Source organism: Lissotriton vulgaris, chromosome 1_1, assembly GCF_964263255.1.
Source record: "Lissotriton vulgaris chromosome 1_1, aLisVul1.2, whole genome shotgun sequence".
Taxonomy (NCBI): Eukaryota; Metazoa; Chordata; class Amphibia; order Caudata; family Salamandridae; genus Lissotriton; species Lissotriton vulgaris.
The window spans coordinates 2023383045-2023406102 of record NC_141685.1 but is presented as its reverse complement, the minus strand read 5'-3'; the positions used below and the strand labels follow the sequence as shown (position 1 = coordinate 2023406102).

The 23058-nt window shown below is 42.6% G+C and overlaps 1 protein-coding gene across 5 annotated transcripts in view; it reads right to left on the bottom strand.

The window, feature by feature from the left end:
* Positions 1–23058, bottom strand: part of ITPR2 (inositol 1,4,5-trisphosphate receptor type 2) — a 1555333-nt gene that overhangs the window by 910583 nt on the left and 621692 nt on the right. For all 5 annotated transcript variants that reach the window (XM_086920227.1, XM_086920242.1, XM_086920233.1 and 2 more), the window contains 5 exons: positions 11924–12075; positions 11609–11708; positions 9518–9678; positions 8602–8743; positions 5279–5440 (listed from right to left, as the gene is read on the bottom strand). In XM_086920227.1, the coding sequence (XP_086776353.1) occupies positions 5279–5440; positions 8602–8743; positions 9518–9678; positions 11609–11708; positions 11924–12075 (717 nt within the window). The remainder of the gene's footprint in view (positions 1–5278; positions 5441–8601; positions 8744–9517; positions 9679–11608; positions 11709–11923; positions 12076–23058) is intronic.

Genomic DNA, 23058 nt, shown 5'->3' with positions numbered 1-23058 from the left:
AGTTACCTATTGTTTTCACGGCATGGATATTGTGGCTCACTATATCGAGATATTTCGCTTCATAGTAATGTCCAATTAGTGGCAAGTAACAATCACTGCAGGTAGATATACAAAAGATATAAACAAATCTTAGGTCACTACTATTGTGTAACAGGTGTTCAGAAACATACACTAAGGTGCAACTTGTTAGGCTCAAAAGTGCTCACATAGTTAAAATCTAAAAGGTCATGAAAAGTACCTTTAATTATATAGTTGCTGATATTCCAATCGTGGTTCACATTAGTTACTGGATGTAATGACGGAATAAAAATGCCAGAGGCATTGGAACCACGATTGGAATATCAGCAACTATACAATTAAAGGTACTTTTCATGACCTTTTAGATTTTAACTATGTGAGCACTTTTGAGCCTAACAAGTTGCACCTTAGTGTATGTTTCTGAACACCTGTTACACAATAGTAGTGACCTAAGATTTGTTTATATCTTTTGTATATCTACCTGCAGTGATTGTTACTTGCCACTAATTGGACATTACTATGAAGCGAAATATCTCGATATAGTGAGCCACAATATCCATGCAGTGAAAACAATAGGTAACTTCTTCTTTAAACACTATGTACCCGCTCACTAAAGATATTACCCAATTGATGATGGATTCTAAATCGATATCTTTATCGGCAGAGTTCTCCTTTTATAAGTTTCTCTTATCTTCCTTTGTCTTTGTTATGCCGAGCACAGTGATATGTAATTTCAAACTTCGATCCCAACAATGACCTCTACCTCCAGTGATTTGCTCTTTCCGTATTAATATATTCAAATACAGGATTAGTCACATTAGATCACAAAAATAGTGGAAATATGCAATTCTTTACTCGATAAATATATCTTTTTGTCAAATACAGTTTTTTTAATGTTATGAATCCTAATATCCTCTCCATTAGAGACTGCATCGTTTGCATTAAGCAATTGTTTAAGTTAACCCATTGTGTTCAAAGTGTTCTCTTCCCTTTTCAACTACGTAGCTTATCTTAATAATAATTTCTGTTTAAATTAGGTATTAGCCCCACCAAGTGGCCCTGTGTTTTTGGTCTTTTTTTTGGGAAGTTATCATCGATCCCTTTGTAAAGAATGGAATGATATACAACATCGCAAATGTAAGTTAATTGACATGTTTGTACTCAGAACTGAGACCACAATACATCATTCGTGATCAGTCTAAACTATGAGATTCTTATTGAGAAATTATTTGTAAATGTTCTCTATGACAATCAACCTTACCTATACCAATAATGAATCCTATATGACTGTTCTTTTGTTTAGCTAAGTACTGCACTAACCTTGTACATATATCGGTCTATTATATGACGTTAAGTGACTAATTTTTATGTCTGGACCTCTCTGGTAGATTAAGAGTTGTTACGAATTCTGTTTTGTGTAACAAGTAAATAGGTATACAGTTAGGTATATGTAGTAAGTATGTAACAGAATATATGCACTGTTATATATAACATTCTTTCCAGAGTTTCATCAACGACTCCTGAAGAAGGCAGTTCTTCTACTGCCGAAACGCGCGTCGAATCCACTTAATAATCTTTCAATAATTGCAACTGTCATTTTAGAATTTTTTGTGTATAATCGTTACAATCAGTCGTGATCTACACTGTTACTATGATGTATTTGTTTTTTAATGAATATGTTTGATGTATTTTTTTCAAGATTTGTATATGTCACTATTTTACTGTATCATATAGTTTGACTTATATTTTTGAGTCTCTATATGATTTTTATCTATGTCTAATTAAATATATATATTTTTTAATATACACATTAGTTTTCGACAATTCTTCTTCTCCACTAGTCCTAGCCTTTATGGTCACTTATTCTGTGGATGGCCTAGGATTTTGTACTCACATTGATGTAGCAATTAGTTCATTAGAACATAGTCACAATCCAAATAGTCAGAGGTATACTGCTGCCAATTCAATCAACATATGAACTGAGAGAAGAACAGAAACCAAATATAGCATAGTTAAGTATAGAATACTTTTGGATGATGGAACATTGCCTCTTCAATGCCATTCGTAAGGTCTTGTTAGTGGGCAGCTCCATTAACCCCTTCGATGCTGATGACGAGCTCAGCTCGTCATCAGCCACGGTGGTCGTGTGCTGATGGCGAGCTGAGCTCGTCATGTAACATTGCTCCTTACATTTTTCAGCACAGGGGAAAAATGACCACAGCAGCCAAGGTGTTAAAGAAGCTCTCTCCTATGAATGGCTCCCAACACAGGATGTGCTCCAGATACAGCAGTAAGATTGAGAAAAACACGCGGTCATCATATTTGACCCTGACATTTCCTTACAACCACAGATAAACAAGGTGTTCAAGAATACCATCTTTAAACAAACAATCAAATGTAACTCATCACATCATTTAGGACAGCTCGGTTGGGCTCCTGAAAAATTGCCAATACCAGGCCCCCCAATGCACCTCCAGTAGGGACTTAAGCAAGTGAAAATGTAAGTGTCACACTGACCCTTAAACACATGAAATGCAATCATGCTGTTTATTGGTTACCAATTGAGACAGGTTAAATATGTCAGCCCAGGATGAGAGAAACAGGAAAGCATCACTTGTAGACAATGGTGCATACCATTAATGCACTGCTGAAAGAAGAGCTAGCTCTGGTTCAGAAAACATGTAAAAAGAATTATTCTGAGAAGTACTCACATAACCAAGATCTATTGTCTTTAAACTATTAAAAGACTAATGGTACTAGGCGTGTACTTCTATCAGTGAGTCTTGCAACGGAATGACCATTTCAAAACAGATATATTGACACACAGTGACCGATGAAGGCCAATCAGCAACTTCTCGTCTGATATGATCCACATTCCAAATTGTTGGTAAAATTTGAGTTTTAAATGCACTAATCCTTCCTCACCATGCAATATCTTCCTGACCAGAAACGCAACTAGTGTTTCTGAGAATTGGAGTCACACTCACACTTCTCAACAGCACGGTACAAACACTGAGTGTAGTCACCATAGGTTGGTATATTAGCACTTTACAGTAAGGGTACCATACCCGGCATGCTGGTGGCCAACATTGGCAGAGTGGAGATGCATCGGCACGTGAGGCTGTATCTGTCCGTGTGATACAGTAAAGGATGGGGTCAGTATTTGATTAAATCAAATATTTGCGTATCACATTAGTGTATTTATTGATGATGAGAAATAAGTATGTGTACAAAATGGTGATAATTCCAGAAAAAAACATGCTTGAGTTTGGCGATAAAAAAGCATTTATGTTTAGGAAAGGACATGTTTTTATTGAAAAGATAGCTTACATGCCGAAAAAAGAAAAGTTGTCATGGTATTTGAATGCACATCTGGTATATTGAAAAAAAATCAGTTAGACATTTGTGGTAAAAATATGTTTTTTTTTAATTTCAAACTAGTATTAAAAGGTACAGCAAGTGTGTCTTCAGAGCATGATCATCTTAGGTTTCGTACAAAGTGTTTAGATTTCCCAGCTATTGTGAACGTGAAGAAAAGCCATGCAGTCTAGGTTTCCACTTGCCTGTTGAATGGATTACTCCAGTGCACACTGCTACTGGCCTTGAAGTCACTACAAGTTATACATTTTCACGGGAAGCCCACCTGTCCTGGGTGATCTGCATGGGCCCACCTGTCCTGGGTGATCTGCCTGGGCCCACCTGTCCTTGGTGATCTGCCTGGGCCCACCTGTCCTTGGTGATCTGCCTGGGCCCACCTGTCCTTGGTGATCTGCCTGGGCCCACCTGTTCTGGGAGATCTGCCTGGGCCCACCTGTCCCTGGTGATCTGCCTGGGCCCACCTGTCCCTGGTGATCTGCCTGGGCCCACCTGTCCTGGGTGATCTGCCTAGGTCCACCTGTTCTGGGAGATCTGCCTGGGCCCACCTGTCCTTGCTGATCTGCCTGGGCCCACCTGTTCTTGGAGATCTGCCTGGGCCCACCTGTCCTGGGTGATCTGCCTGGGCCCACCTGTCCTGGGAGATCTGCCTGGGCCCACCTGTCCTGGGAGATCTGCCTGGGCCCATCTGTCCTGGGAGATCTGCCTGGGCCCACCTGTCCTGGGTGATCTGCCTGGGCCCACCTGTCCTGGGTGATCTGCCTGGGCGCACCTGTCCTGGGTGATCTGCCTGGGCGCACCTGTCCTGGGTGATCTGCCTGGGCGCACCTGTCCTGGGTGATCTGCCTGGGCCCACCTGTCCTGGGTGATCTGCCTGGGCCCACCTGTCCTGGGTGATCTGCCTAGGCCCACCTGTCCTGGGTGATCTGCCTAGGCCCACCTGTCCTGGGTGATCTGCCTGGGCCCACCTGTCCTGGGTGATCTGCCTGGGCCCACCTGTCCTGGGTGATCTGCCTGGGCCCACCTGTCCTGGGTGATCTGCCTGGGCCCACCTGTCCCTGGTGATCTGCCTGGGCCCACCTGTCCTGGGTGATCTGCCTGGGCCCACCTGTCCTGGGTGATCTGCGTGGGTCGCCACTGAAGTTTCAGTTTCATCCCAAACTGGTACTAAAAACCTGTAGGTCTCAGCATTGGACCTGGGAGTGTAGTAGAAAATAAATCAACACACCCATAAGGTGGTTCGTATTAAAGACAACACTGCAAGCTAAGAATTCGTGGGTAAAATAGGAGGGGTAAGGGAGCGGTTTCGGAATTCCCTTACGTAATTTACATTCCACATTCCTTTGAGTAGTGCTATTTTCCACTAAAGTTACTTAATACTGCACTTTACTTTATAATCATGCCACCTAGAGAATTACAATACCAGCCGTCAAAGTAAGTCTGATGTTGATAATATGTAACTGAAAGACAATCTGCACACAGCAAATTGTACTAATTCAGGTACGTATTTCGGGCTTATGAGAATGATTTTTCAATCAGACTAAAAAGAAAACCAAGTTTAAACTCCTTCCTGCCACTTCCTACTCGTCATGAGGCGATGATAATAAACAGAGAACGATTAAGGGCAAAGCAGAGACAGTGCAGGAGCCAAGCCTCATCTGAGGAAGAGAATACAATACTGGTGCCCCAGTGCATTGCAGAGACAAGAGGCACACATAGGCCACTCCTCACCTATAGATCATTTGAAGTGTTGGTAGTGGGAAGGAGATCAGATAACTACATTAGGAGCAGTCCTGAATTTAACAGGCTAGCTCTCACTAAACAAAAACTAAACCGAAATAACAAAAACAGAACTTCCTTGACTCAGACTCCTGGTTGAACTCACCTGATTTTTCCTGTAGTCCTGCTGAGAGTGCCGGAGAACCCGGTAGCATAACCTGAGAACATACTTGTACGGGGCATATCTTTGATCTCCCAGGTCTTCAAGCCGAAGCATTGGACCTTCTCCCGCTTTGTCCTTGAAAGGTGCCAGGAGAATCCCAAATATCTGCAAAGAGTCAACACGTGCGACATGAGACTGCTGCACATAAGAGCACAATACTTTTCTGTTGTGAGCAACTGCACCCTGTTCTTATACTGCACTCTTCAGAGCTGTGAACTTCTATTATTTTATGAATAGTGAGTATCGAACTCGGAGTGAGTGGAATGGAGAGTTGCCGTATATGACCACATATTACACCTAAAGAAGGGGTCATTGTCCTAACAAAAGTTACACACTTAACAACAAATTATGTTGAGGGGCATTACAAAATTAATCTACAAATATGTTATTACACATCTGAAAAACAAACCTATATAAGAGGAATAAACATGATCATGTGTGTAAGAGATCTTTGGGATGAGAGATACCCTGTATTTACTATGAACATACAAGATGAAGTTAAGCTGGGGCATGTCATTATGTGCATGATCACCCTGCGACTGTGGAAGTGACTGTTTTATACGAGAGCGCGCTCTGCTCCTCTACCTTGGAAAAATGAAGCCTCTCGAACACCCTTCGAGAGACATTGGACAACTCATCAGTACATGGAGACATTTAACACTACATCAACACCCTACATACAGCTGCAATCTAAACAAAGACACACCATTTATGCAATATAATACAGAAAAGATAAAGAAGAGATTGGCCTGAAACTACACAATATCTCATGGTGCTGGACAAACACACACTACAGGAGAACAGGACCTGTCAAACAGTCTACTAATGATAGTTTTGAGGAAACTGGAAACCTGAGGGCCCTTTTATCTCTTGTAATTGTAGGTGCTTGATCAACATTCCCGGACTTTACATGTTAATTTAAAAATATGTGATTACCAATAACTAAGGATGCCACTGTACCAATAAATGTGGTTCATTCACTCTTTTGAACTGAACAGGTTTAGAGGGTAAAGGACTATATAGGTACCTTACCTACCTTCTTCTCCTCTCCTGCTATACTATTCTTATACCACCTTCCATTTAGGTCACTCAGCATAGTCAGAGGTAGCGGTCTAGTCAGAGAAGTGTACACACAGAAAAAGGTGAGGAGGGACAAGGCAAGGGAATCAAGGAGAAAATATTCTAGGTTCACTGGAGCAACGGCGAATGTCTTCTGAGCAGTGCCTGTTGCGAAGGGGCATTTATTTGTGAATATGAATATCCGATAAAATAATGCTATCATTTTAAGGTTATGTGCATGTCTTATTCTAATATTATGCACTAATCCACTAAACATCTACCAAGTCCCCTTACAGTGTGTTTCTCACAATGGGAAGAAAAGGACGGATAGACACAGATGTATACATACAATATTGCTGCTGCAAGACCAAACAAATCTAGATCCAAGGGCCACTGATAGTTGCTCGATCAGTGCTTACAGAGGCTTCCTCTTGGCAGTATTTGACTGGTGAATGCTAGGCCCATTTAGCTTTCGTTTTTTTGCGTACTCTTGAAAGTATAGCATATCATTTAATACTGTCTTTACATCACAGCATCTCGAATTAGCTGAAAAAGCGTGGTAAATTCGATGCTGTTCTGAACAAGGGACCTGCAAAATGCGTTACCGGCGGTCTCAAAAAAAGTTTAAAATGGCACTGTGTGAATATACAGTATCATTATTTCTGTGTTTGTAATCAATGCTGCCCAAGGATGATAATTATTCCAAAGTATCAATGTGATATGGACACAAGAAGATTCCTGTGGAACTTTACACAGTTGTGCACGTGACCATTTTAGCAAGTCACTTTTAATGTCCCAGTTTATTTCCATCAAAAACTGCCGCTTTATAGCACCGCATGCTACACAATAAAGTAATCCCAGGTAGAAATATAGTTAATTTACATACGGACAGAGAATGCAAGTTCATAATTCTAGCTGGCCAAATCATGAAGTGAGGCGCCCTCTAATGCTGTAGCTAAAAAATATTTATAAAACTAAAATATGATGCTCTCTTAAAACAAAACAAATAAGCACTCTTTCAGGCTCCTTCTCCTGCCTTCGGACAGGCATACAGCAGGAGAAGATGTAGCAGTAAGAGACATCTATGCCTCTGTGGGAGTCCAGTTCCCGGCTCAGCCTGGGCTTTTACATTCTTGTGCAGACACTGGCACGAATGCACAGTTTGTCTGGCAAAGATGGCAGCAATGGCTAGTGTCCGCCTCAATCTTTATGGCCACCTGTGGTCAACACACCATTGTATCCTCGTGCCAAACCATGCCCACCCCCACCTTCAATTTCAACTTGGTTGTTGAGGGCTGCTGTAAGGAGTGCTTGGTGTATGGCACCTGCAACTGACCACTTGTGTTTAGAACAGTTAATGCCTTGGGGGCACTTACATCTCTCTACCTTTTCCTCATTTGGGCTGTCTTTTTACGCCCTCTTCGGATGCCACAAATTCTATGTAAACGCATTTCATTTGTTGTGGACTACCTATTGAGCAGGGATGTCGGACTGTCATTAAGGCCTATGGACTGTTGTTGACTCTCCAAAGTCAGGAAGTTGATGCGGCAGACCCGAGAGCAGAGGACGGCCCGGGACCAGGGTTCGATTCCCGGCGCGGCAGGTTTCTGGACCAGGGTCAGCGGACTCGATAATTCTCTCGCCTCGGTGCCCACTCTGATCAGCGATCACACTCGGCAACTCTGGGCATTAGCTTGCCTCATCTTCACTAACGGCCCCACCAGACCGCCGGGGATGCCTGGTCTCACCCTGGTGATACCCATTAAGGGACCATCTCTCAGGGAAGCCAGGAAGGGTTACGCAGCAGTCGAAGCGCCTTGGGACCCTCCGGGTAAGTAGTGCGCTATATAAATGCCTATACATACATACATGTTGGCCTTACACCATCTTTTCTCCCTCTCCTTTCTTTGAATGGCAGTTATTAGGCTGTATTTTAATTTTGATACATTTCATCATTACAAATATTTGTTGTTTATTTTGTTGCTTTTTCGTCAACCTGGTGGTGGTTCTTTTCTACTGTCTTGCTTTCTTGCTCTTTCTGTAGCTTTATAATCTTTAAAGTGACATTTTATACAATCTCATGAATACAGAATGGCAAGTGCTTTAGATTAAAGCCAAATAGTAAACTCAAAATCAATTAAACCTCACAGGGGAGAGCTAAAGAAAATATAAAGAAATGTTCATGGCAGATACGTTCTAAATCTTACCTGTGCCAATATATTTTGCTCTCTCATTAACTTTTGCCTCTCCCGGTCTGGTTTATTAACCACAACCTCCAACACATCCTGCCCATTGTTTGGGACACTGGCCATAAAGAAAATAAGTTCTTCTAACAGCTTGGTCACAAACCTAAAAGCAAATACTTTAATTATTATATATGTTAGTGAATTCGTACAAAGGTACATAGAGACAAAGGGTAAAGGTTTGTTACGAAACACGTCTACATCAAGTTAAGTTTTAGAGATTAAAAAAGGCATAAAAGACAAACTACCAAATGATATATAGAAAAGGTGAAAAGGTAAAAAATCTGCATTCTGCAAAATTGAGACGCCTAAGAAACACGTCTGGAAGGGGTTAGTGGATGAATGGGATTAGTTATAAAGCTCACCGAAGTATTCCATTTAGCTGGCATTCACCCGCATAAAGAATCCTACTAAACACCAAGCGTGCGCCTGAAGTGCTTGAGAGCTGGCATCAAGTGAGGTGGTCCAATAGCTGGGAGCATCTAGAAGCTCCCCGCACCCCAGCATGATGGCAGTTCAGATCCTCGAGGTACCACATGAGCTGGGATCTGTAAGCACCCGGGATCTGTGAGTTTGCCTGACCCAAAGAATGAATGGGCAGCTGGAATGAGCCGAATAAACCGAGGGGCCAGAAAGTGAAGAAGGATTTCTCTCTCAAAGAAATCAGTCCTCCAGAGGTAACCGAGTAGTCCCCGGAGAAATCTGATGATACAAAGGTTAACCCAAGGTGAGAGAGTAGTGATGGTGATGGTAAAATACTTGTGGCAGTCTAATTTACAACGACAATGAGAGATCCCAGCCCCAAGCAGAAGCCATCACAAGTGAAGATCGGCAAGAAAGTACTAAAAAAAAGACTGGGCGTGACATAAGAGCAGCATACCGCCTTTCATTTTGGGTGATGCTTCCATGTTCCAATTTCTTGACGGTTGACGCTAAAACTTTGTTGGCATCATTAGCAAAATCTAGATCTCTGACTTCTGAGAGAGGAACGGATACGATGGCAAACGCTTCTTTATCTTCTTTCGTCTGGCACGTGCCAATCTGCAAGAAATGCAAGAGGTTATACTTTTAAAAGCCATGAAAAGCGGACAGTTTTTAAACTAGAAGAGTGCCATACCAATCTCAACGGTCAGCGGCACGTCTTGGGGTGATCGCAGTAGGAAAGCACTAGAAACCAAAATGAGCCCAAGCAAAAATGTTCCAACCAGTCCAGAACTACAGGATACTTCTTCCTGAATGGGGCAACATGGGCATTGTCAGGTTATGGCAGACCCTCCTGCTCTGAAAACAGCCCCTGGCCCGCACCCTCTAGAGCGAATGCCAGAGTGGCAGGTAGACTAGACACGCACCTGAGTTATACAGGATGAGAGACTCCACCAGGGTACCCATGTACTTGTGTCCAGAGACCTGACTGACCCCCGCTTCAATTAACAGCATCCCATTACATTCAGTGTAATTATGATCAACTCATTGTCTCAGTGGGCAAATTGTACGGTTACACGGTATTGTGCACTTTCTCCATAGTTTGCATGTAGTGGGTATGGTCTGAATTTACCTCTGCCAATCTCACCCCATCTTTAGTGCCTCATGCCACCCCTCCCTTCCACTGACCCCTCATCCTCTCACACCCAGTGCACCATCCCATCACAGTCAACCTTCCCTTTCCTCCACCTGACCCTTCTTAGCCTCTCCTCTTTGGGAGAAGAGCAGAGACCATAAGGACTTCCTGTGGCATTTTCCCGGTTTAGTCCTGTTAGGGCCAGGAAGGGCCTAGGGCCAGAACTCCAGCTTTTTCTCCCTACTGTGGATCTTGCCATGAACATCTCCAGTGCAGCTTCTTCTCATCTACTGCATGCTAACCTCATGCTTCTGACAGGGTCGCAGCTTGGCGTAGACTAATCTTGCTCCCTAGCAATCTCAATTCCTGAAAGCTGCATCGGAGGCTGGAATTTAGCCATCTCCATGCCAAGCACCCTACTGCAGTCTCAGCTTTAACCCCTTGCATGCGGCTGCGATTCTGCGCCTGTGCGGCAAAATCGCAAGTGGGCGGGTTTATGATGGCCCCCAGCCGTTATCAGCACACGAGCGCAGTAGTGCATGACGGCTGGGGGTCGTCATCAGCATGCAAGGGGTTAAGATGCTGAGAGCTAAAAAAAGAAACGGAAGGTGAGCAGGACTACGGCTATTTGTAACACTTCAGATACAGGGTACTCAAATCCAACAACCTATTACCCATTCACTTCAAAAGACACCCGAACCCAGGGACGTTTTAAGGGTTTTGGGGGCCCTGGGCCAGATGTATTTTGGGGGCCACTGTTCGGAACAACTTTGATTTTATGATCCAGTTTCAGCTCCTTCATGCCCTCTTTGGTCAAATTCTAAATGTATATATTGCTGATATTCAGGGATAGTGAAGTGTGTTTTAAATATTGTAACACTGCAGCAGTTCACTTATTTTACTGCAAATAATCTCTGTCACACCCTCCCATTTCTCATATGTGAGGTCCTGTACTGATCTCAAAGAAACTTCTTTTATGGATTTTGCATGAAACAAACACATTTTGTCAGCAAAATGTCTGTAATAGACTCCCACACATTAAAAATAAATGATAGAAAAATGCTATTTACAACAATCTGTTTAAAAATGATTCAAGGTAATCAGGGCAAGACTCTTTGTAGAACAACCTGGCTCTATGAGGGCCCCCCTGAAAGGCTGGGGCCCTGGGCTAGAGCCCACTTTGCCCAGGCCTTAAAACCTGTTTGCCCGAACCCACAGCAGATCAATGAGCTTCGTGGCCTTTTCTGGTGTATGAAGCGCTGTATACATTCAACAATATAATATATCTAAACACAAGCAGGCAGGACTTAACAGTGGCAAGCATCACAACACTTGTAGCTGCTTGGGGGAGCATGTTTAAGAAAGCATCAAAACAGGACACCTAGCCCTTTTCATCAGTGTCAACCAGTTTACCTTCAACATTACCGGCCTCTCCTCCTCTATGTCTATTGAAACACTAGTACTGGTCACCCATGTGTTGGTGCACAAGTGCCGCAACCTCACGTAGGAGTTCCTGAAAAGAAAACAGAAATGTGCTATGTTAAGACGAGGCGTAAGTATCTTCTTCAATAAACTGTAATATATTCCAATCGTTCCACGTTCACATCCATAGGCCAGTTTTATTTCCTTTGGGCACTATACCATTTTAATTAGATGTAATGTATATAGCCCAGGTTCTATCTGGTTCCTTTCTGAGCACTGCTGCCTTGGCAGCCAAGAGGTAGCTACCTGGGTACCAAGCAATCAGCCCTCTGAAGAGTTGTGGCATCTAGTTCAAAGAGAGAAGCAATGTCATTCCCATGTGGCACGGAAACCAGGCTGTACATGATCTTCTCCTCGGCCAGACGTTTCTTCTTCAAGGCAGGAAGGTCGCCTTCTCCCTGTAGATGAAAATGATTGTCCAATAAAAGACTCTGTTCACATGTATTCAGCTGTTCTAATAATTTACTTAGGACAACCATCAAATTTGCACAAGGACTCCTCTTATAGATAACATTCTAGACAATGTAATGATTGCACTCCTTCCACATTTGTCAATGTTTGCATAGGGTATTCCTCTTGTTTTGGTTTTGCTTTGTGGACCTCTAAATTCTCTTTTGATCTCTGCTTGGTTTGAGTTCAGTAAATCAGGCCACAACCTCTACATGCACTTGTTAAATCGCATTTCTCACACAAGTCAGGCTCTCATACCACTGTGTCGGATCATCAGAATGACAATGGGACGTGTAATAAATGTAAATGCGTAGTACATTATAGGATGGCTGTCGAAATACAGGGCCCCCACTGTCTGGTCACCTATGTGTTGAGGTAAATGATTATGCAGTCGAAATATTTTCAACGTTTGCCACATGTTTCAACTGATCCATGTGTTCCTTGATTGTCAATAAATCATACTGAGGTGTTCTCCTCAGGATAAATAGCAGGCAGGAGACCAAAAGTAGTTGAAGAAACAGCATAAGTATATTGTACATCTCATGCAAGGGACCTCAGCCACCAACAGTCCAAGCGAACTGACAAAAGCTTTCTAATAATACCATTCTCTCTCAAGAGGGAGAGTTCCACAATAGAACACAACCTAGCAACCTCAGAAAAGGAGACTGCGGAATACAAGGTACAGAAAGGAGAGACATTAAAAAAGAATACCACATACCTTCCACCTTATAGCATAAACATGAAGCAATACAGACAAAGAAAAACAAACAAAACAAAATTATGAAATACTTTGCAAACAAAATCTTGTAAGAAACGAGGAGTTTTCCTCAAACGAGAACACCTTCTGGGGGCTTGAGAAGTAGAGGAGGCAGAAGGAACCGAGTACCAAAGAAAACACAAGGAGGACACATGGCAACCCTACCCAGGTTCCAGATCCTATGGTCACTGGTCTTGACAACATTGTTGAATAATGTAATAATTTGCAAGGGATTACCAAACTTTGAGAACCAGCACCTTTTCTTGGTAATTTCACTCTGACCAAGTCACCAACAGCTACTGAAATTTTCTTAGCATCCTTCCTCACATCAAACAAATCCTTCCTCCTCTGCATACACCCCAACTCCTTTCCCCTCCAACCAGCAGTATCTTCAGACCCAGAGTTAGATATTTTCCTGCAGGAGGCCACCCAAGATGGAATTATATTAGTAATGGCTGACCTACCCTTAAATAATCGAAAGGGAGCCACTTTCGTGGATGAATGAGGTGTAAACCTATATTCAAGAACCTTTCTTTTTTACATTCTTCTTATTGATTACAGGTCAATCTTAAGAGCATATGGTTACAAAATGAAAGCTTGGTATACATATCACGCCTTACAACACAGCAACATATCCATGGAGATTATACAGGCAGTACACTGACAGTAATGAAATATTCCGTACCCATCTAAATCAGCTAGAATGTGTTTCCGAATTGATCGATGGGGAGTACAAATGTTTCCTCTATAGGTGTTCCAGGTTCCCCACACTCATTCCTATTTTGGGGGGCAGCCTCAATGTACATATGTCGCTTTTTCTGCCACCATAGCACCATCCATATCAACACACCACTCGCGGTGCGTCGGGCTAGTTTGTGATCCCCAGTGTTTGGTCAATTTCGCTTGGCGGACATCATACACAGCGTCGCCCAGTCTTGTGTTGCATAATTAAGGTCTGTTGGCTCCCAGATATTCAAGAGACATCATCTGGGTTCCAAGAACCTTTCTTTTGATGGCCAACTCCCAATTATCACCAGAAACAACTGCTAGCTGCATCGCATCTTTCAACACTTAGACAAACCTTTCCATGGCACCATTACACTCTGGTTGACATAGGCAGCCTTTTTATGTTTTATACCCTTCTCCTCCAAAAATTCCTCAAAGAAATGTGAAGTAAACTGATTTCCGTTGTCAGACAATAAAGACATGGGAAGCCCTTCACGCTCAAAGAGCTCTTCCAAAAACTCCACAACAACCTGAGGTTCAACAGAATTGACAATTCTAATTTCGGGCCACCTAGAATATAAATCCATACAAACTAGGGGTGGGCGGCCAGCTACGCTCCGTGCACGGAGTGTGCGTAGTGCCGCCTGTGTAGTGCCGCCTACTCCGCATTTTGCGGAGCGGGCGTAGCCAGGCGGCACTACGCACGCTCCGCAGACGGAGCGTAGCTGGCCGCCACTCTCCCGTCCTCCCTAAATACTTTAAATTAAAGGAATGAAATAATTAAAAAAGCACTTACCTTGCCCGCCGCTGCCCGCCGCTTCCCCGGGGCTCGCTATCTTCCGTCTTCCGTCTACTTTACTAATGCGCATGCGCGGGCGGCCGCGCATGCGCATTTTCTCGTAGAAATGCGCATGCGCGGCCGCCCGCGCATGTGCATTAGTAAAGAAGACGGAAGACGGAAGATAGCGAGCCCCGGGGACGCGGCGGGCAGCGGCGGGCAAGGTAAGTGCGTTTTAAATTATTTCATTCCTTTAATTTAAAGTATTTAGGGAGGGCGGGAGGGAGGCGGGTGGCGGGGCTGGCGGCCAGTGGTGTTTGCGGAGTGGGGCTATGCGGAGTGCGGAGGTGGGCGTAGTTTCTCGCCCACTTCGCGTAGCTCCGCGAAGCCCCACTCCGCCAACTCCGCCTAGGGTTAATACAAACCAAAACAAATCGATCCTGAGACCTTAACTTCACGGGTCCCAAAATATCAATTGCAGAATCAACCCAAGGACCGGAAGACTGTTCCCAGACGATCATTGGTTCGGTCCTGCACTTCAGCACCTTGTCACTCCCAGCACACTGGGGGCAATTGCAAACAACCCTTTCTATGAAAACACCTATCGCTAGCCACCAGTAAGCCTCTCTAACCCTTTCTTTGGTTTTTGCTATTCCCAACGGACTCACATGGGCACTGTCCAACGGCTTATCTTTCAAAGTGTCTGGAACTACCAATTTACTACCTAGCATCAAGATACCACTCACCAAGGTTAACTCATCTTTGACATTCCAACGATCATTGGTTCGGTCCTGCACTTCAGCACCTTGTCACTCCCAGCACACTGGGGGCAATTGCAAACAACCCTTTCTATGAAAACACCTATCGCTGGCCACCAGTAAGCCTCTCTAACCCCTTCTTTGGTTTTTGCTATTCCCAACGGACTTACATGGGCACTGTCCAAAGGCTTATCTTTCAAAGTGTCTGGAACTACAAATTCAGTACCTAGCATCAAGATACCACTCACCAAGGTTAACTCATCTTTGACATTCCAAAAGCCTTTAAGATTTTTATCACAGTCATGCTTGTTGTCCCAGCCATCACAAATTTCAAGACATTTCCTCTGCAAAGAAACCCTTAGTGATAACACAAACATTCACCTCTTCTTCAAACTCTTTGCCAGAAAAGAACTTAGACTCCTCTGGGACATCAGCAATATCATTTTGACTACAAAGCCTGGAGAGACAGTCTGCCAAAATGTTTTTAGAGCTAGGAAGATTAACATCAAATTGAAACTCTTGCAAGGTAACAACCCATTTACAAAGTCAACCCCTTTCTTGCAGAAAACACCTCTAAGAGGTTTGTTATCAGAAACAACATGAAACAATGTTCCCCAAAAAACTTCTTTAGCTTGAAAATGGCCCAGTAAACTCCCAGAGCTTCTTTCTCCACGACAGAATAATTACACTCTGCACCTCTTAAGGGTCTGGAAATGAAAAGAATGGTATTTTCAGAACCTCCAGCTTTCTGTAATAAAACAGCACCCAAAACTTTTGAACTAGCATCCATCATGAGATATGACTCTAACAAGGGATCAAAGCTAGATAAGGAAGGAGCATCATTCAAACACTGTTTGATGACATCAAACTCTTCACTACAGGCATGACTCCACACAAACTCACAACCCTTTTTTAGCAAGCTACACAAAACTTCAGTTTTTTTGCGAAAAATAGGGAACAAACTCATTATAAAACTCCGTCATACCCAGGAACTTTACTAATTCCTCTTTGTCCTTAGGGTACTCCAAGTTAGAAATGGCTTGTACCAAAGAAAGTTTGGGTTTAATACCAGAACCAGAAATTAAATGACCCAGAGCTTACTACACCGACAAATCCGGTGTAACGGTCTAGCTTTTGAATTGATGGCACTCTTTTACAGTGCTTCCGGCTTTGAACTCTCGACCACACGAAGTTGCAGAGTAACGAGTGAGGAACCCGGAGGATGCCGAATATAGGTTAGAAATTACGCTAGTTAGATATAACTCGCCTCACGTGCCCTTTTTTCAAGTACTTGATGTTTCCTCGGATACTAACGGCAGTTCGTTTGTCTTCCTAAAATTGCCTTTTTAGCATCCAAGTACAGACACTAATATAGTCTGCGAAGCAGCACACATACCGAACTGTGCAAATTGGAAATAGAAGATCTTTTAGAGCGCGCACACATATCGTGCGCTGTTATTGGGGTAAGCTTCGGTTTGTTTTGTTTTTAAATCCACGCACACAGTATAAATTGGGAAGGTGAAGCCCTCTTTAGCATAATGATTAGCGAGCACGTAATTAGAGTCACAAACCCCGACACCAGAAGTTGATGTATGTCACCGGATATGAACACATATCATATATTAGCATAATAGATACCATACAAGTATGATGCAAGGGCTAAATTAACCCTTGTATTATAACAAAGTACCCATCATCTTTTTACAGAGTATTGCACAAGATCGACGTTCAAGAATACGTTTCTTTTACCCAGCCGATCTTAGGCTGGGACGGAACTATAACCAGCCAGAAGGTATGTTTCTTACCTCCTGGTACTGAATAACATCACAATCTTGGGACAATGAGCAGTTACTAAATATGGTTACACCTTGCTACCCTCTTTAGGCATACAAAGAGAAGTTGAATTTCACAAGGTAGGCCTGAGCCTCCCTGCTCAGTGTATATTTTGGTAGAGGACACAGATGGGTGTAATCTCACTTACTTATATTATTAAGAATAGTGATGCGATTGCCCCTTCCCACACTTTCTACCACCAGCACCATGGTTTTCTTTGTGACTCTTGATTTGTTGCTTACATTTTTAACCTTGTTCTTTAACTTTGAACTTAGTATTCTTTGGGTTTTGGCCTATTCTTGTCCCTCACCCTTTCCCCATCTACTACTATGAAGTGGTTGTGGGAATTATGATGATTTATCACATCTTTGGAATGTCATAGCATGGAATATGCTAATGTTATATTAATGTAACAATGCCTGAGAAATTGCGGGATTACATGATGTTTTCTGTATTTCTTTCCCATCCCTGAGGAAGTCATGGGTCCTATCCCAGACAACGAAACACGTGTTGGCTGGATTCAGAGCAAGATACTAACATTAAAGCATCTTGTCAAACTATTGTGATCATTTTGTAACTTGAAAGTTATTTGACTTGTAAAAATCTATATTTAGGTGTGATAGGGACTCACATGTACATGTGGACTAGCATACTACACACTTTTGGCGACGCTCTTGAGGACACTTACCTGCTATCAACGTGCCATCTAACAGGAGTTGGGTCTAACCAGTAACAAATGTGGAAGCAACAAGTAACTCAAGATAAAGGTACATCTACAAGCACACGCTGTAGCCCCACCAGTGTCCATTACACCAGACAGCCCTAGCCCAAGTGTGCTGTCATGTCACCTCTGCGTCTACATCACATGGTAATTCATCATCAAAGCTGCCTGTGTTAAGCAGAAGAAGATTTGTCTCATCCAGGGCCTATGTGCCACTACAAACTACTACAGGGCATCCAGAACCAAGGTATTCAGTGACCGACTTTGCTTTTGCTCTAGTGCGAAGTGCTTTTGTTTCACTTAAGACTTTGGTATGCAAGTTCAACATTCTTTTCAGTATTTAAATACCTTTTCATTTGGATGTGTGACATTGTTTTTCTTAGCGCACCATCCTACTGGCACTGCACTGGTGTGATCTTTATTTGTGCCTATTTTAACTACTGGTGTTTTCATAATACTAAGGCTGGACTGAATTACTAATCGCCGTGTACACTGTCACCAAAGTGTAGTTGTAGTCTCTACTTCGAGTGCTGTTAAGGATGACAGTTGTACTTTGCCTTGAAATGCAAACACGTCTCGCGCACCTTACCCTGTCATTGGTGTCGCGTGGAGCCGCTCCAGAACCCTTCATGACGTGCCAAGATCTTCATTGCTGCTTATGGATGTTGTACAGCAGGAGTGCGCCTTGAGCGATTCGGCATGCGTCTCCTGTGCGTCCCGCCATCTTGGAGTTGGCGTATCCAAGCTTTCTGTATCCTGTGTTAGTGATGATTGAAAATGTTCTCCGGTAACCTGCCAACTATTGTTATTACAATAACGTTTTTCATGTGTTCAAGTCTAATCGTCTTCATCACGAAGTGTAATGCAGGTACAGCACCAGAATTATTGTTATGCACAGGCGAGTCAACGATTTTTGTTTGTGAAGCATGACTTCAGGTGCACTAGGCTTTCCCCCAGTTTCAGCCAAAACCTCAGGAAGTCTCAATTCAGCTGCGTTGACATGGACTCGAATACAGGTAGAACTTGGACATTGGTTTTTGTTGATTTTGGTGTCTTGCAGATACTGGGTGTGCCATCTACATCTTTTACACAGTGTCTTCTCTAACTTTGTGTGCCACTGCACTAATTTTTCCTGTTTCGACAGACTGTCTCTCAGGATCAAGTCTTTTCAAACTTCGTGTGAAGCAGCATTCATTTTTCCTGCTTGGACAGCCTGTCTCTCAGGATCGCGGTGACAGGCACACCATTGACATTGATGTATTGTTTTTGTGTCTTCATAACAAGCAGGTTTTTAGCTTACAGTACATAAGAAGATTGTGTGTATTTCTAGACCGGTCATGTTTACGATTGTAACATATTTCTACTGCAAAATGCAAATAGCCAGCGTGGGCCACTTGCTCTCTCCCAAGTGCCAAAAGCATCCTACACAACAGGGAGATACTAGCAGGTAGAGATTTCCTCGGTTGAACTTAGGCCTGGCACAAGAGTGCGGCTTTGTGTTAACACCTTTCTGTGTGTCGTCTGGGACTCTCATCACTTTTTAGTGCAACCCTCTCTACTGTTGTATCACAGGGGAAACACTTAGTGGAGTTTGTATTACTTAAATGGATTTGGTAGGGTGCTGACCCAGTGGAACTCTGACCTATCAAGAGGGGGATTTACTAGCTTGAACTTTTAATAAGTTGGCAAGTAAGATCACCAGAACCAGATGAGGGTGTTATAGAGCTGGGATTGTGTTAAACTGTACGTAAAATGTGTAAGGAATAAGGGGCAGTCAGAGATTGGTTTAAAAGGTATGCTCCAACAATATGCTGACCAGTCCAGTCCAAATTAAAAGCATATGGACCCACTGCTCCTCATTTAAAGCCTGACAAAGGGGAGAGAAAGCACCTGTTTTGGCTGCTGAAAAAAACTGGATGAGTTACAAAATCTCCATCCTAATTAGTGTCAGTAAGGACTTCTGGCAGAGCTGTGTTCTAAGCAAATGCTCCAGAATACTGGCTCCGCAATCTGCTGCTGCAAATAGGAAATCTTCTTTTGAATATTGATGGGACCGGGTACAACATTCTAGATTTACTCTGGAACCCCTGGTCGATGGGTCATTGGTTCCTGCTTAAAAGCGTGGAGGGGAGAAGTATCTTGTCCAATTAGATTTTACAATTCCAATAAACGATGACTCTGAAGAATCACTGACTCCAGGTTCTAAGTTTAGTTAGTTTATTAGAAAGCCAAAAACAATTGTATATATAATACTTCGGAACTAATACAAAGCTAAATTTACGGGCGAAGTTTAGTCAGTGAAGCATACAAAGGATGACCAAGTCTAGAATCAGAACGCAGGCAATGACTGCTCTTACATCAAGATTCTTCTTCTTTGGAGGTTCGTAAGTAAAAAGCATTAGTCTGTCCCTATACTATCCCTAACATAACATCCCTACTTAACAATTCCCCAGGCAAGTTCCGGAAAAGGTGTCAGCGAGTGAAGACTTCCTAAGTGCACTCACGTTGAATGGGTCAAGTAGCATAAAGCTACAGCGCTTGTTCTAAGATGCTCCTTCTCTCTCCACCAGATCTCCTCTCCTAACTCAATCCACGGTGCACTGACGCTCACCCCCACATCAAAGTCCTAGGACACACCCATCATCTCATCACGCGATGGTCTCATCCAGCTTGAAACCTCCTCGTAGGTAACTTTCCAGTCGGTTTTGATACTCCCTGCCTCTGGCTCGATTACCTTGATTCCCAGTAAGAAAGAACACTGCCCCTAATTATCAGCACCACTTGTTCAAATGTATCCTCTCGTCCCCAGGCCCCAACTCCTAAAACAAAAGCGTTTTTCTAACTAACGAAGATGAATTTCTCCACCTACAACAGAAACGTGAGATAGAAAAGATTCTGCATACACATGAACATTAGGAACAAACTATTTTTGAGAGCCAGGGAAAATGCACATGAGGCCAACAAAAATTGGCTAACATAAGCGTTACACAGTCAGTAAATTAGTTTCTTACTAGTCATTGATAAAATGAACATTAAGATTTCACCATTTAGAACACGATTACAATGTTAATTTCTACCTATTGTATGAAATATCTTTATCACTTCACTTTTCATATAATTATATTTCAAATTCTAATAGCCAAATGCTAACATGACAAGAGAATACATGCAGGTGCAAACGACTCATGATTATAATTCACCCCTACAAATTGAAGAGCACTATTGTGCTCTATCAATATGGATGCTGAGTTACAAGATGGCAGAAGCTAAAAGGTGCAAGCACGAGGCGGCCCCTTTTTCACTACCCTGAACTTGTGAGAGTTTCCTTGAACCAGTTCTTAAGAAACCAGACAGACAAAATTGCTTTTATGTTTATTACCTGTGTTGGCAAACCACCAAAGGAGGTCAAAATGTTCGTAGATAGGCTATCCTAGCCTTGCTCTGGGAATTTGTATCTTTACAAATTTATCTTGTGATGTCGCACCACCAGATAAAACTTTCTGCCCACGGTGAACCCCTGCTGCAGATCATTACAAATATTGTATACCAGTGGCGGCTCGGGTAGGGCGTGCTGCAGGGCGGTGAAGCGGGTCGGGGAGGGGCAGTGGGGGGTAGTAAACTCGGACATATTTCCTCCGTTCCATCGTATGTCCGAGTTTACTATACCCCACCGTGCCCCTCCCTCGCCTCACTGCATGCCTTATGCGAGCTGCCACTGTTGTATACAGTCCTGGAATTTTGTCTGATAGTCGTGTTTTGATTCCATTGAACTAATTACACTAACACACCTGAAATCATTGAATATAAGTGAAAAGCTCCTGATTGGAGGCAGTGTCCGTAAGGATTTGGAGTACAGGGGTCACCTGACTGCTGTCTGTATTCACTGGATCAAATTAATTTCCATAAAAGTCCCAAGGTAATAACAGTGATTTCCCAAAGCACCAACAGCTATCCAGCAGATTCGCAATTCTTCCTCCTGTATTCCTGGCGTTCTGCTTAATTCTGACAAGGAGACGCGATTTTTAAAAAATTTCTGCTAATTTCATCGATTTTTACTTAAACGTATCATTGTTTAAAATAAAGTGGCGAGATGTTCTTTCTCTGCAACCTCCTAAGATCCTAAGAGATACTCTCTATTTGTGTGACATTTTTCAACATTTATTATTAATTTAATTTTAGGTAGAACTTTTTATTTCCTTAATTCTACTGTTTGTTTGACTTTTGTCTATGGCGGTTTAACCTTCTTTAACTACCTCCTCAAGTCATTAATACCCTAGGGAAAACATGCATTTGGAAGTGTATAATTCAGTCACAGCTCATATAATAGTTTTCATATCCTACTGTCCCCTCTTAATAAGCACACACATACATAACATAACAAGCATTTGCAATGCACAAGGTTTGCAATAGTTTAAGCTATTGGCATTGTAAATGACAACGCCTTTTATTTATCTGTTTTGATAATTAAAAAGAAATAAAAGGGATTTTATTTAGAATGCCAATAGCTCAAACTCTTATAAATGCGAGACCTATTGCATTTCAAAGAAGCAGCTGTCATTTCCTCAGCTGCTTGGAAAGTGAAAGCACGCTGAATGTTGCAGGAAAGTATTTGGTGCCTGCAGTAAGAGAGACTCATTAAAGAAAATAGTGCGCACAGACGAAATAAGACGTACCAAGTAACAACCGAAGTAAAAGGGCCAGTCCTCAAGGGAGGTTACAAATGAAGATAAGGAGATACGAAGTAGGGACTAACAAGCCTATTAACGGATCAGAAGCCAGCATTTAAGAATGACAATAACACAAGCCAATGACAAACATTAGCGGAGAGTGGGCGGGGCTTCAAGTCTATACTCCAATTCAGCATGCGTCACAGAGCAGCATTTGCGCTGCCCAGGCTTGACCTAAAAACAGCTGAATAAAACGTTCACCAAATTAACCATGCAGCGAGAATTTAACACAATGTAGTGTATTTATTTGGAATTTAGAGCCATATGTTCAAAAGTATTGAACTGAAATTTCCAAATTGCGATTCATATCAAATCGTAATTAGGAAATCTCACTTCCTACGCTATGAAACATGTCTGTGACTGCTTTTTAATAAAGCAATTTATATTAAATGCAGCACGTTTTCCTTAATGGAAAACTGATGCAGAGTCTAGTTTAAATCACCCTCCAACAAAACAGGATGTGTTTAAAATATAGAAAATTGAACTTTTAAGTTCAATTTTTTAAGAGTTGGTAGTGGCCCGTGGGACCACTGCATGCCCTTGAAAAATATTTCTGTTTAAATCCCCATTTGCGATTGGTTACCACTACTATTTAGTAGTTGCTAAACAATTTATGTTTTGCAACCGTAAG